At 34.9% G+C, this 16,286-nt stretch overlaps 1 protein-coding gene across 3 annotated transcripts in view; it reads right to left on the bottom strand.

Moving 5' to 3' along the window:
* Positions 1-2,479: 2,479 nt before the first annotated feature.
* Positions 2,480-16,286, bottom strand: part of dac (dachshund family transcription factor) — a 60,810-nt gene continuing 47,003 nt past the window's right edge. For 2 of the 3 annotated variants that reach the window (XM_036366841.2, XM_014247634.3), the window contains exons 6-12: positions 16,174-16,268; positions 15,818-16,063; positions 14,946-15,581; positions 14,588-14,671; positions 5,896-6,129; positions 5,114-5,632; positions 2,480-4,075 (exon numbers count right to left, since the gene is read on the bottom strand). In XM_036366841.2, coding sequence (XP_036222734.2) covers positions 3,942-4,075; positions 5,114-5,632; positions 5,896-6,129; positions 14,588-14,671; positions 14,946-15,581; positions 15,818-16,063; positions 16,174-16,268 — 1,948 coding nt within the window. In that variant the 3' untranslated portion in view covers positions 2,480-3,941. Of the gene's footprint in view, positions 4,076-5,113; positions 5,665-5,895; positions 6,130-14,587; positions 14,672-14,945; positions 15,582-15,817; positions 16,064-16,173; positions 16,269-16,286 lie in introns of those variants that run through there. The other variant, XM_070106170.1, reaches the window with a different exon arrangement.

Below are 16,286 nucleotides of genomic sequence, written 5' to 3' on the forward strand. Positions count from 1 at the left end.
AAATTTAGTACCAATCCTTGACAAAATGTTTATCTATGGTATAAGAAATTGAGCATCGGAAACCGCAAGTGTCATTTAAAGATTGACTCCAATTACTTACTTACCATATAAAGCAATTTTCTTGAGAGGTTATGTCTCCTCACTTCCTTTCTAACACTCAAGTAATAAGAAATTAACAATCTTTGAGTTTGGGAGCATTCGTTTTGGAGAAGCGAATTCAAAATATTACAGGGGAGTACAAATTTAATACCATTCATTAGAAGCTTTTTTTACCGTCATATTTTGAGGGTTAAAAATCGGAAGTATGACTTCAATTACTGACCTAAATAACAGAAGTACTCTCGAAAGAGGTTAAATCCGCTCAATTCCTTTGCGACATTATTTTTTTTAATATAAAATAAAACAATTTTTATTTATTTTTTTTTATTTTAATAATAGTAATAATAATTTATTTTTACTGTAGCATTGTTTAATAATAGTTTAATATTTTTTGTGTTCGTTTTATTTGCGTTTTCTTTTTTTTTTTAATTTATTTTGCATTTCAATGCGAAGCAATCAAATGGGTAACTATGTATGTTTATATGTATGTATAGTATTGTATATATATGTATGTTTGTAAGTAAGCTATGTATTTATGTAATTTACTGAATGTTTAAGGTATTTATTTATAGTTATTAATTGTTGCAATGTATCAAGTTTGCATTGTGTGTGTGTGTATGTGTTTTGAAGTTACTGTTTATGCAATATTTTATGATCTTTAATTGTATTTAATTATTGTGAATGCAATCAGTTTGCTGTTAATTATTAGTTTTTCAATTTTTTTTACTTAAACGCTTACTAAGTACATAGCTATATATATATATATATATAATTTAATTAATAACTAACATTGTTTTACTCAAATATTTTCATGCGCTTAACGTGTCTAATTTTTCAATATTTATTATTGGAAATATAATTTTCAAAATTAATTTAAGATTTGCATATTTTTTTAATAATAAATTTATGAATCATTTTCATTAAATACTGTTACTTACACAATCGTTAGTTAATTTTTTTAAATTTTTTAATTTTTTTTAATACAGTTTGAAACTATATTTTGTAAATGTATTAATTTATTCGCAAGCAAATGTGGTTTCGTAACTGGGAGCTGCTTTCAGATATATTTATATACAAATTTCGCAAATCACTGGCTTTGAAAAAACTAATATTTTTATAATCAGTTAATTTAGAATTTTTAAACAATACAGTTTTTCGGAAATTCCATAATTTTTTTTTTAACATTTTGAGACTTTTTACTATTATAAATAAATAAATTTTGTTTTTAATTTTTTTTTTCTGATTACTTTCTCAACTACTTGAACTACCTTGCAATTAATTATCATTACTATAAATCGATTTCAAGAGCAATTACTCCTCCGCTAATGTAATATTTGATGTTGAAATTAAAGGAAATTAAAAAGGCATATGTTTTTGAAGAAGTAAAAAATTTTAAAAAAATTTAAAATAATCAAAAGACTTTCGAGTTTTGTTACTGTTCCTTTTCTTTGTTTCCTGTTTTCATTTAAGCGAAATTTTTGTAATTCTCAGCACTTTGAAATGAGGTCCAAATCATTTTTTGAGCAACTTTTAACCAAATGCAAGAAGTAATTTCAATTTTGTGCTCCCTTCAAGTCGATAGAGTATAACATATATGTGAAAAAACACGTCAAGCGGATGCGGTCGTAGCCGAATGGCGTTAACCCGGAGCAAACCGTGGTAAAACTAGGATTTATAGTTAGAAAGGTTTTGCTATGAGTTTGGTGGGATCGGCAAGGAAATATCTCCTATGAACTGCATCCCTACGGGAGACCCGTACTGTCAAGAATTGAGATCATCTGAAGAAAGCAATCACCGTCACTAAGTGATTACTACCTGTTCTTGTCTATGGTGAATGATTTGGTCGTTGAATTCGGTTTTGCAAAAAACTGCGGCTAATAATTTTTTTAAAGATCACGTGGGACTTTTTCTCTTGATGCTGATGACCAAAGGTTATGACACATAATAAATTTAGAAATAGGTTAGGTTAGGTTAGACTGGTAGGCACATGAGCAACGCATAGACCAGTTTTGGTCCTTAGCATTGCCAGATGGAGTGCCGTTACGTAGACTATAACAGTACTCATCCTTTAGGATGACTGAGCTAGACGTGTCTTTCAACGGTTGACAGATGTTTAAAATTTGGAATTATCAAAAAATTATTAACCAAATTTAAAAAAATCTAAAAAAAATTAAAAAAAAAGTTTATTAAATCTAAACAAAAACATTTAAATAATATTATTATAAAAAATTTAAAAAAAAATTTATATATAAAAAAAATAAACAAAAAATTTAAAAAAAAAATAGTATTAAAATATAAAACTAGTAAATATTAAATTTTTTTATGCATTAAAAAATGTTTAAATATTAATTAATCAAAAAAAAATTATTTAAAATCAAATACAGATTTTTAAATTTATTTAATTATTTCCATCCGTGCTCCCAAATGTTTAATAATCATTTATTTTTATGCATGTATAGCAATTTCCACCCACTCGACCTTCTCTTGCCTTGTAGTTAGTTGTAATAATAAATTTAACGCGAAAAAAATTATATGCAAATAGTGTCAGTTTTATCAAGTTACTCGTATTTACAATATTTTGGTTCTGAAGCAGCTTTTAAGTTTTAAACAATTACTGAACTACTTACAATAGTTATTGGTATATATATATATATCTATATATATAGGCTATAGGCCTACACACAGCTATGTCTAACTGGCTTACGCAACTAACAGTTATATCTACATACAAGCCATTAAATTTCAAGGAAGCTTTGTAAACAGCGCTGGCTGCCTTTATGCAAGCATCAGTTATGCTATATATGCTATGTGTGTACGTAAGTATGTATGTATGTAACGCGAACTCATAATTTCTATAATAATTTTAAAATTTTTAAAATTTAACCTACTACATATTTCATTGCGAAACAGCTGTACTTACTGGCTTAAGAAACTAATTACCTAATTAAATATACATATGATTGCACAAACATATGTGTGTATGTGTGTGTGAACATTTATCTTAATTTAGCACGCTTTTCAAAAACGTCTAAATAAACATACTTTATGTATTACATATGTAATATACATACATACGAGTATATATGTATGTATACATAAGCACTTATATATCTATGGCTACCAGTTACTTTTTAGTATATTTTCATTACTTTCGTATTTCCAAGTAGTACTTATGTAAGTATTTTTATGAACCGCAGAAAGAATTCGCTAAGCTTTATTTGTTAAATTAATTTTCGCAAATTTACGAATAAATATCTACATACTTATTTAAAAAAACGTTGCCACCTATTGGCTTTTGTCTATATACACTATTATATATGTACGTAAATACTCGCTCACCTACGTTCCACTGGTAACTAGTTTAGTAAGTACTGCTATTTGCTCTACTCGTAAATGCTTTTTTAAAATTCCTATAATTTTTCTTATTCACATATATTTTTTATGATTTCTACGCCTTTCTGCCTGCGCTCTCTCTATCGTATACTAATTACTGTTACGTGATTTCCAAAGCAGTCACTTTTTACTGTTATTGTTCTCTACTTTCATAGAACAGATTGTGCTGTTATAATTTTGCTCCACTTGCACTCTCGCTTGCATTTTCATCATTTTCGCGATTGCCTTTTGAGATCATTTCTACAATATAATTAATATTCTCTCATCCTTATCAATTTTTATAATTCACTCTCGCTTTCTGCGATTTGCATTGCTTTGTATTATGAACGAAATAACAGTGGTGGCCGTCGGTAAATCACCCACACATGTATTTATGTATGTATTCTCCCTTACATCGCCTTTGGAATACTCACTCTGTTACGCAAGCTTAAAGGATTTCAGTTTACTCTTTAGTTTGCGCCGCCGAAGAGCATCGAATTCTTGTAGTACGCTGGTGGACGCTCAGTTAATGGACTCTTCACATCACGTTCGGCATTGGCAGCGCGAGATTTGCGCTCCAATTCGATTTCTTGCGCCAAGGATTCTGGAATTTTAACAAAAAATACACAAAAATGCCATTAGAATTTCAGGAAATTTTAAAAATTTTATTTTATGAAAAAATAAAATAAAAAGTTAACTTCGGTTGCCCTGAAACTATAATATAATATCCTTCACAAATACAAAAGATTCTTCCAAGAATTTGAATTTGATAGGTCAGTTCGTATGGCAGCTAATGCTATAGTAATCCGATCTAAAAAGTTTCTTTAGAGATTGTATCGTTGGCTTAGACAACAACCCACAACAAATTTCGTGAAGATATCTCGTCAAATGACAAAGTTTTCCATACAAACACTTGTTTCCCATGGTTCAGTTTGTATGAGAGCTATATGCTATAGTGGTCTGAAATCGGCGGTTCCGACAAATGAGCAGCTTCTTTGAGAAAAAATAATGTGTGCAAAATTTCAGATCGATATGTTAAAAACTGAGAGACTAGTTCGTGTATATACAGACAGACAGACGGAATTGGCTTTTTGTTGGTTCTCCAACATTTCCTTCTGGGTGTTACAAACTTGGTGGCAAACTTGAAGATACCCTGTTCAGGACATAAAGAGAACTTGTAAACGAAATTGCGGTAAGGAAATTTGAGATTTTGTTCATTTTTCTCTTTCCTTACAGTCAAGTTTTCATTCAAGCGATCTTTGTTCTTGTAATTCTTATTAATGTACTAAATAATTTTTAATTAATAGGTTGGGCTATTGAACAAATTTTAATAAAGGTTCCTCATAAATAATTAACGAACCAGGAAAAATAATCGCTTAATTGTAAAACCCAAATAAAAGTCATCGTACTTAGTGAAGTATAATAATCTGAACCTTAACCTCACTAAAAAGGACGATCAAAACATAAGTAACGACAATTTCTCTCCATTAATTTTTGCAGTGCCGAGAAATACTAAAGAGGTTAGGGGAACCTGGTTTTCTTACAATTACTATGAAACCTTGAAACAGTGTGCCGCTACTCATGGATGACACCTCACACATAAATTGATATGAACATGTTTACATTTCCTCGTTTAACTCACCGGAATAGTTCTGCCAAAAGGCGCCTGTGGCCATTAAATCTATGCCCGGATAGTTCCATGGTGCCTTGCCACCACTGGCTGCAGCCGCTGCAGCAGCTGCTGCTGCCGCCGCCGCCAAACTGCTCTCCGCTTGTGAAGTGGGTGGCATGCTAAGTGAACGCTCAATGCCAGACGCGTCGCCACAATCACGTTCTGAGCGTTCGCAATGTTCACGTGACTCACGTTCGGCATGATCACGATCGCAACGCTCCAAACGATCGACACTACGACGACCGAGCGGACTATCACGATCCGAGTGTGGTTCACGTTTAAAACTGGGACTTTCCGAACGTTGCCTCAAGTGAAGCGGTTGTTGTTGTTGTTGTAGATGATGATGTGACAATGATTGGGATTGTGATTGGTGATGCTGTTGTAACAGCGGTTGCTGTGATTGTTGTTGTTGTGCATTTTGGGATTGCGAACAGCCATCATTGGAATTCAACGACTTCTCAGACTTTTCGCTCGATTTGCAATCGTTATCTAAGGGGCGAGATTGAGAGCACAGGGAGAGGCTGTTTGTTAAAGAAGGGGCGGTTAATCGTAGTTTCGAGTGTAGTGATTCAGTTATAAAGAGTTAGAATTTTTTTACAGAGTTGCAACATATGAGTATATATACTATAGAAATAATAGAATTTTTTTTATATATAACTACTATATACATATATAGTTGTAAGACGGGTCGGAAATGCTACATTGAAACAAAATATTTTCTAATATATTGTATGTAAAAATGATCTACCAACCTGGTTCTGTTTTACGTGTCGCTGCTTCGCCGCTATTATTTTTGCATTCACCGGTCACACTACTGCGTCCCTCCTCATTGCCATTAGGCCCGACGGCACCGACATTATTGCCACTGCCAACACTGCTGCCACCCGCATTTGATGGGTGTGTCAATTTTCGTTTGCCACCGTCCAGCTGCTGTTGGTAGCGTATGCGCATTTTACGCTCGCGACGGTAGCGTTTCTGATACAAAACTGCAAACGAAATTTACAATGGAAAATTAATTTTGTGAAAAATCTGGAGAAAAAAGACAACAGGAATACAAAAATAAAAAAAAACATGAAACTGTAATTCAATATGCAACTGCAGCACGCCTGCAGTCAAGCAAACAATCAACCAAACAAGCGACCCCGAGAACCAGCGACCGCTTAGACCGTTGGTCCATTGCGACAGCTTGTCTGTGATGCGTCTGCGCGCGGCATGCTGGCAGATCATTGAGCACAATTGTTGCACTCTTCATTGCGCCCATATGTATGTTTGTATGTATGTATTTATATATCTATACAAGTATATAGTAGCTTTTATAAATCCGGCAAATATTAGTATTTGCTGCTGATTTGCTATTGATTGCTGCCGGCTGTCCATTCAATTGATCATTCATTCGTTCAAACGATCGCTGCGTTCGTTCGCTTGTTTGCCGGTACTTTGACGATCCACACTCGTATATGTTTAACGACGCAATCAACTGCGAATCCGTTTTGCGTGTGGGCCTCACTTATGTAATTCAATTACTTTCAATACAACCAACGACATCGTTGTCAGTTCATTCTGAGTCAATTTACAGCCAAACTATGGCCAGAGATATTCAAGTCAAAGCCGATTAGCGTTTTCGACAATTGAAGCGGGGATAAATATGACTATGAGTGCATAGAGGAGGAGGCGGCTATCAAGTCAAAGATCAAATATGTGCATTTGGTTATAGAGATCAAACTTGTAGTGAAATATAGTGGACTAACAAACGCGATCGTATGTAAAATTTAGTATCATATTTAATCTGTTAAATAATATCAGGAAGGTCCTTTATAATTGGACGGATTTTCTTTAGATTAGATAAGGTTCTAGGGCTGGACTGAAATATTTTTAAAGCCAGAACAGCAAGAATAGCTTCTGCGATTAATCATATGTGTCGAAAAAGTGACCAACATAGTTGTCTGAAGGTGTGAAGATCCCAGTTGTTTTAACCTTGATTTCGCAAAAGCAGGACAGTCAACAGAGAGTTGTTGACATATTTCTACCTCATATTGATCCAAGCAACAACAAAATCTACAATAGGCATCCAATAAGATTTCAACCTTATCAAACCGGGTTATCTATAAGGATTTTCTATAAATCACGCTAATATAAACATGCAAAAATATTTAAGAAACAAGAAAAACCGTTAACTTCAGCTGCACCGAAGCTATAATACCCTATACAGATGCATTTTGTATAGCATGAAAGGTATAAAAAACTATGTTTATTTTGATTTTGATCGGTCAGTTTATATGACAGCTTTTGACTATAGTGTCAATTCAATCTGAATCTCAGTCCAATCTGAACAATATGTTTGGAGATTATAGCAGTGCTTTGTAGAATAATCTATGCTAAATTTCGTGAAAATAATTTGCCACATAAATAAGTTCTCCATACAATGACTTGAGCTCGTTCGGTCAGTTTAATGAATTGACAGATAAATGCTATAGTTGTCCGCTGTCGGCAAATTACCAGCTTCTCGATGAGAAAAGAATATGTACAAATTTTCAGATCGAAATCTCAAAAATTGATGAACTACTTGTAGTTGTAGTATCATTTATATGCATACATATATATTTTGTAGGGTCTTTGATATATTTTATTGGGTGTTACAAGTATCGTAGCAAACTTAATACACCCTGTTCAAAGTATAAAAAAATGTCATATATATTTATAGTCTACTTTTCAGAACGTTTTGTCGACCCTAGTTTTCGGCCACCTACAAAAATAATAGGATGATATATAAACTTTTAAAGGTCAAAGGGTTTCTTATTGTTACATAAATATATGAAGAAGTTGGCTTCATATCTTTCGCAACAATGTACACAGATACAACAATACATATTACATTTCCCACCTCTAAATCTATTATTCCAATTTATAATGCTATCCTTGTAAACTTTATCTCGTCTTCCACGGCAACTTAACAATGTATGTGTACATATTTATACATACATATTATATGTAAGTATGTAGTTAGGTAGCACGCACTTAAATAATAAAACCCTTCAGTAACTCCATTTCCGTTCCACCAAGCAGACTATGAATTAATTCGTACTGACACACCTCACTAAATGTGAATGCTGCTCGTAGGCAGAAGGCGAGCGTTGACAACCCACTCAAGAAAGCTAATAAGTAAAATTATATGCGAATATGAGCAAATGTAGGTACATGTGGATATACATACATATACTTATATATACGAATTGTAGGTACTTATTAAGAGCAGTTGTGATCCGAAAATGATTTGTGGAGCAAAAGGAACAGAAATAAAAAGTTAAAATACAAACTGTATAAATTTGATCGAAAATTCAAATATTTATTTTTTTTATTTTTGTTTTAATTAATTGAAAAATAAGTAATATATTTTAAGAAAAATGTCGGGATTTTTTTTTTTTTCAAAATACTCCTTAAATTTTTTTCAATATTTTTGTTCACCTAATGAGTATTTGTAATATCTAAAACTACAAAAATCGAGATATATTATATATAGAGTAATATTAATCAAAATGAGCAGCATTAAAAGACGAGTTGAATACCGAACTTATATCTGTCCGTCCTTCCGTGCAAGTGAAAATAACTAGATTAAAAATTGATATGGCCCCATCCTCTAAGAGGTTTTTTCTAAGCAAATATCTCACAAACTGTTAAAGAAATATCAACCAAAGTTGCTGAAACTATTTCACTCTAGCATTCCATCACACTATACTATAGACCATAATCGACCTCTAAAAAAAAGTTTATGTTGAAAACCACTTAAACTGCTTTAACTCGTTAAAGAAACAAGTTAGTACAGAAGGCATGCATGTGAGTCTTAATAAAAATTGTACAATGGGCGTGGTACAGTCCACTCTTAGGTAAATTTCATATCTCTATAAATACTCGACCAATTTCAACCAAATTTGGTGCATACGATTCCCTTGACATTTCTATGTTACAGCTGGAAACTGTGCGACATAGCACTATAACCACGCCAACTTTTCATATAACACAGTTTTAACTTTCGTCGTTTTCTTTTACTCTACATTATAAAAGTCGAGCACCATGATAGATTTTGAGTTTGCACAAATTTTGCCTGACAGATGTGGTACCTCGCATGAGTAGTGGTCAAAATCGGACCATAACTTTTCAAGCGTCCAGTTACCGAATATTTTGCCCACCAAACTATTAACGAGACTACCATTTATCCTCTGAGATATAAGAATTTCAAACTTCCGGTTGGCTTTATACCCATTGTATCGGTCAATTTGGGAGTTGTCTTAGCAAAACTATGTGAACTTTTAATCTTAGTTAAGCGAAAATATATAAAATCGGACCACGAATTGACCCTGCTTCCATATTATTTTAATATGTGAATTATTTAAACTAAATTGCATTGAAATATGTTCTCGAAAATATTTAATTTTAAGGGGGTATTCTAGTTCAAAAGCCCGAATTTTAGGCTATTTTTCGGCCCCGATAAAAAAAAAACAGAAATATTTTTACCATACATCTTTTATATGTTTTTTATTAATATTTAAAGAGTAAAACTCAATTATAATATTAAAAAAAGTTTTCAAAAAATTCTAGGACCACAAAATGGGGACTGATGAAAAAATTGCGTATTCTTCTGTGCAGGATATCAGGACTCATAGTAACCCGAAATAGAAATTGTTAAGTGATCCGTAAAGAGAAAGGATGTAGTTATAGCACTACGAGAGGATTTTGGAAAAAAAGATTTTTCACAAAATGGTGGCTGTTTAAAAAATGTGTTTCATTATTTCCCTGTTTTATTGCGGTTCGGAATTTTTTAAGAATATAAAAAACAAAAAATTCCAAAAATTCTTTCGTAGTGCGATAGTATAATATGTAAAGAAGCTTTGTATAAAATTTCAAGTAAATCAATTGAGTAGAATTTGAGATATCATGCACACCGTTTCTAACAAAAACTAGTTCTGGAAAAAACGATTTGCCAGTCGATTTGGTCGGTGCATCACAAAATTAGCTGTAATTCGGGAAATAATTGAAATTTTTAGGGACATATTCTCAAAGGGCTAAATTCTTAAACCAGAATACTCCCTTAATATCAAAGGAAAATGTAATTACCTCAGAGCTTCTCTTAACCACAATATACCCGATATAATCATTTCCGACTTTCCAGCAGATTTTATAGTGTTTATATTGATCAATATGGGTGACATTTCTATAAATTCAAGTGAATATGTTTTTTTATGTTGAGCGTTGAATAAGAGTATAATCTGTCTACACCTTGGTTTAAGAGCCCACATCTTTAATATAATGAATTCCGCCCCGCTGATTGATTTGTTTCTCATACAACCAATAAATTAAATTTCTTCCTTTTGGTTGAGTTAATTTAGAGGATATCCCGCACACAAAGCAAAATCAACTTAGCCCTTCCTTACTTGTTAATATAATCAAATCATTATCGCTACAAGTGCTCGTTCTATTCACAATTCAGTACATAATTAGTAAACATATAAAAACACTTGTATGGACTGCACAAAGTCCCAATTATCCCCAACAACTCTTACTCGAACCTGCTTTTTTTCAATTTCCTTTATTTTTTAATATAATTTATTTTGCATTTTCCTGTTTTTCGCTTTTTTCTCACATCTTCGGCATTCCAATTGCCATTGTAAGTCGCGCCGAATGAGCAAATGTGTGATTACGAGAATGAATGGACGCTTCGCATGCAATGGTAAAAGATGAAAAATCTGCTCGTGTTTTGCGTTGTTCGGCTGTCGTTGTTGTTATTAGTTGCAATTAGAAGTTTTGTTGCATGCAATTTGTATGTTTACTTGTCAGCAGTGAATTGTTGTTTGGACCCGATTTGAGCGCGGCCGACTCCAGACGCCGCTACAAACTGCACTCCATAATTCATTCCCCCTATCGGGAGATGTAAGTATGTACATATGTATGTATGCGCTTGGCATTGGAATAATCATATAAAAACCGCAACATATGTTGCCTATGCTATGTACGATTTCAGCGATTTCTTGTCGACTTTTTGCCATTTGTGGTAGATTTTATGATAAGAACGACGCTAAAGAGGGGCTTAAGGCAGGCCAAATGAAAAAAAGAGAAAAGACACTACACAAATGTTATGCAAAAATGCTATAAATTCCCAATAGGATGCGGGAGTACTGCGGAGAAGACAATATACATACTAATATTTGTATGGCAGTACGAGAGTGGCACAATAATTGCATAGTCTACGAAAGAAAAAAGAAAACTTTGCAAAAATGTACAATTATTTCTTAACATAAACTCCTAGTAGCTCGATGCAATAGACCAGTGATAATCCAACTTCTTTAACCCACCTGTAAAATACTCGAAAAATACTTCAAAGAAAGCCTCTGAGGCGGCGACTAATCGACCCAAATTTCTGCTCGGTGAACGATATTTTCACGTTTCCCATATGATAATATGAAGCCAAATTTGAGGAATACATAAATTAGTGACAGTTCGTAGGCTAGTTCGACCAATTTCGGTGAGAAGTTGTGAGCCGCTGACTTTTCTCTTCACCAAATGTAACCTTTTTTTTTTGACAATTCGGCGACGACTCACCCACACGCGGTGAAAACAAAATTACAATCGCAAGTTTTGACAATAATCGTCTAAAAGAATAAAATATATGATATTAGATATAGCTTGCGATAGTGTTACTATCGTGTGTTAAGGCATTATCATCACTATCGAACCACCCTCGTATATACATATCGATCTAAAACAATACATTGAAAAATATTTGTCGAAAGCCGAAGCATGTGTAACCGAAAACCCATAAAACTCGAAGACAACTCCAAACAAATTCAGGTATACATTTCACCACACACCCTCCCTTCACCACCAACTGAAATCATGTGTGCGTTCCGACAAGTCGTAAGGAATCATTCAACTGTAATTGGCTAATGAAATGATATTAAATTAAATCGAATTGTGATTTCTGTTGAAAAAAAATTAAAAAATAAAACGAAATGAAAAATCCAAACAAACATTCAGCAAATCCATATTTCTGACATTTCGACTTTACTGTTTATCTTTGCTTTCCGTTTTTGCGGTGTTTATTCTGGAACTGTTACGAGGTCCGTGTCCGTTTGCGAGGAATCATTGCACCGTGATTAATTCTTTTTATGATTATTTATAATTTCAGTTTACTAGATGTATATACCATATATTATACATAAATATATATTTTTTGCTTCCTTTTCTACTGAATCATATCAGGTGTCATCGCTATTTAAGTCAATTCCGATTAATATTCGCTTGATTTGCGCTGATTTGTCTCCTTGTTGTGTCCATCGAAGGAATTCAATATGAATCAGTTGATGCGTCTTCAATATTTACTAAGCTTTGCTCTGGCATACAGAAAAATATATGTCGGCTGTTATAATTCACATTACTCCCGATATGCATACATATATATGTGTGTGCACTCCAGCCGCCTTACAGCAGATAATTGCTAGCGCTTGAATATTACAAACTGTATTAACTAATTGTGACAACTACTTACAGGGACATAAAGTAGCAGCTCTTCGATGGAATTTAACAAAAAGGAACATATATTTCGTATATATATTGAGGGTTAACAAAAGGGTAGCAGTGCGAAAGACCGGTTAAGATCTGCAAGCTAAAACTAGTGATTATAAATATTTTTGAATATTTTATTTTCGTATTCAAAAATATCAACTCCTTTTCTTCAGATGTACTACTTTATTGATAAGTGGTATAACTTTAGTCAATCTTTTTAGGCCTTTTTTAAATAAAAAACAATAAAAAATAAAAGCAAATGAGTACTTAACTATTATTTAAACTTCATTATTAAAGTTTGACCAATCTAGGACATTTAAAAAAATCGCAAAACCTTTTTTTTTCGGGACAAGTACAAAAGAAATGCTCCATTGTCTCCCTGGTGCCTTGCTCTTGACATTTCCTGTAGTCTTCTCGATCTGTCAGCCTCATAGTGCAGGCGTGTGCCGCCACCCGACTGTGGTCTTCCGACTATCTCTTCTATTGAGAGTCGGTAGGAACTTTGTATATTTTCGATCTACTCTTTTTCAATTTTGCACCCAGGTAGATCGTTCCAGCGCGTTTTGATCTTTCATGCCATTCTACTGATCGTCGTATAGCCAATGCATCGGTTAACTAATGTTGATCATATATTCGGCTGAGAGCCATATACTACTCTTAGCAATCGCGTCAACTATGTAATACCCTCGATGCCTTTATGATGCGGCATCCACATTCATGCGACACACTCCACTGAGCCCTGCTTTCCAAGACACTTCTGTCCAATATGCGAAATGAGGTTAGAGCTATGATTGCTGCTTAGCTGTTCACGTAGCTGTTAAGACTGATGCCGTAAGTTGCTGTTTTATTTATGTTTCAGAGAGACCGATTTCTAGGAATCACCGTCACTCGTCAAAGTACTCTTGAAAAAGGTGATTCTGATATTTAGACGAGAAGCCACCATTTTGTCAATGTAAAAATTTCTTTATACCCTCAAATATACATATGTTAAATGAAGTTCGATAGAGAGTGAAATACAATACCTTGGTCCTTTCTACCACCATAAATTGTAAAAATAAGCTAATATTTTAAAGGACTAAACTGACCTAACTCCTTAATAGCTGGCTTAATAGCTACTCAGTGTCGCCGTGGTGGTTTTTCCTTAACGATTTCAAACGATTTGGTACAACTTTTGAAGCTTTCCGTTATAAGTAACTCATAGGTAAAAACTATAGGTTAATACTGTTTAAGTGGGAAATGAATTTTGATCACTAAACGTCTTTACTATGTATGACGGGCTATAATTCTATGACGCCAATAGAAATATTCGCTGTAACGTACATGTAATTTCTGAGTATAGTTAATGGGAGGTAATTATTATATGGATTACTTTATGTGACTAAATTTTGTATAGATGAGAAGTGATGTTCGAGTATTTACAGTAAGCATATCAAAATTGCCTTGAATATACTTTTTTTATACTAAGTATACACAATTTTTAATTATCTTCAACCGGAGGATAAATTTCTTTTAGGAACCTTAAATGTTACAAGTAATTTGCGATGCATACTCTTTCAGTGCTCTACAACTATACGATCTTATGTTTTGTGTTTTTTTTTAAGTCTTCTTTTATATAATATTAAAAGTCACCACAATTACTTCCTTTTTAACTCCGTCTAATACAACCCACAGTCTTACAACGACTTCATTTAACCTCAAATTAGCATAAAATGTTAATTAGCTGCCAATACAACGTTGGCTGTAGAGCCGATTTGGCAAGCACCAATAACTACATTACCGAGGCAACATGCGACTGCAGTTGCAATTCAATTGCAATAAGTAAAAACAAAAAACTACATGCATATATAACTTTATATGTAGAGAAAGAGGAGTTTATTTCTTGCAACTCACCTCTAAGTTTCCGTTCATCAGCTAATTGCCGATCTAATGAATCTTTGACTTCGCGTTCGCGCAAAACATCCATTTTGAGCTCCGCTGCAAGGAAAAGCAAGAAAAACCGAAACGAAAAGAAAAGAAATAGAGAAAGTCGATTAGAGATTTATTGACAAAGCGCAAAGATCAAGGCGGCAAGGTAAAATTCACAATGGAGCCGCCAATAAGAGTAAAAAAAAGGGTGAAAAGCTCATAAAGTTTACTACTCAACTAACAGCGCTGTCTGTCGGCTGTCACCCGACAACTAACACTTTACAGTCTTTTCACTTTGTTGTAGCTTTTTCTACCAACTGACAACTATACAAATGAGTCTCACCTTTTTCATAGCTGATTTGTCGCTCCTGCTGTCGTGCATTGTCCGCAGCCACTTTCAGTAAACTCTGTATATTCCGCAGCAATGTCTCCGTTGACGATGGCACACCATGCGGATCCATAGCGAGTGGACCGAGCGCTAGCCCACCGGCCAAAGCGGCCGCGGCCGTGGCATCATTGGCTGCCAACAGAGCTTCTGTGCCGGCAAGCGCACCACCCGAGCCGGGTCCATTGGTGAGGGCAGCATTCGCACCGGGCCCACCAGCGGCACCGCCAGCAACGGCAGCTGCCGCCGCTAAATGTGAATAGTTGAGCGCACGCTGATGATGTTGTTGCAACGCTGCGACGGCGGCAGCATTGTGTGTCGAGACGGGTGATTGTTGTAGCGCCGCATGCGTGCTGAGTACGTCGCGTTCATTGAGACCAGCGACAGTGGCGGCAGCGGCAACACCAAGGCCGCCAACACCGACACCTACACCAACACCGGCGCCTGGTCCGCCCGCTACACTGCCACGTTCGCCCACGCCCATGGCATTGCTGTTGGCGCCATGATGCAGCTGATGGTGGTGATGATGCAGTGGATGATGACGTTGTGACGCCGCCGACGACGTTATATTATCACGTTCGGTATCACTTAAGTCTGTGCAAACAAAAGAAGGCCCGGCAAAAATAAGAAGAAGAAACAAAAGGAATGCGTTAAAGAAACATTAGTCAGTGTTGCAGTCAGCTTTTGTATGCTTTGTGTTGTCTTTTAGTATTTATGACACTATATATGCTTATATATGTATATATATATATATATATATCCACGCCCCCTTTTCTTTCAATCCCCCTTGTCATCAGTGTCTTTATTGATCAAAAACAAAGTGCACTCACCTTCTTCATCTTTGGCGCAGCGTTCATCGACTTCTGACGCATTATCATCACTCAGATTCTCGTCATCGTCGTCCTCCACGCCAATCACACCCTGACTGCCGCCACCGACGCTGCCATCGCGCACCGAATGTACTGGCGAATGCATTTCGCTGCGTTCACTGCGGTCATCACAATTGCTGCCTTGATCGGTATTGCCGCCGGATTTGGATAGATTCAGTACGGGACTTTGACGATTCGGCGAACCAGCTGTAGGGTTGAAATGAAAGAAAGATAAAGGCATTGTATATATTTTATGTATTTGGTGACGTCTTCGCGTTGAAAATTTTATATGTCGGTATATAGGCAAAAGAACTTACAATTTCGTGAGCTTAAATCGCGTATCTTCGGCTCATTGCCAACGCCGCCGCCGCTATTCATTTGCTGGCGTTCATCAGTGCGCTCTTCGCGTAAGCTGGAAAAGAAATGTAAG

Source organism: Bactrocera oleae, chromosome 3, assembly GCF_042242935.1.
Source record: "Bactrocera oleae isolate idBacOlea1 chromosome 3, idBacOlea1, whole genome shotgun sequence".
NCBI classification, from domain to species: Eukaryota; Metazoa; Arthropoda; class Insecta; order Diptera; family Tephritidae; genus Bactrocera; species Bactrocera oleae.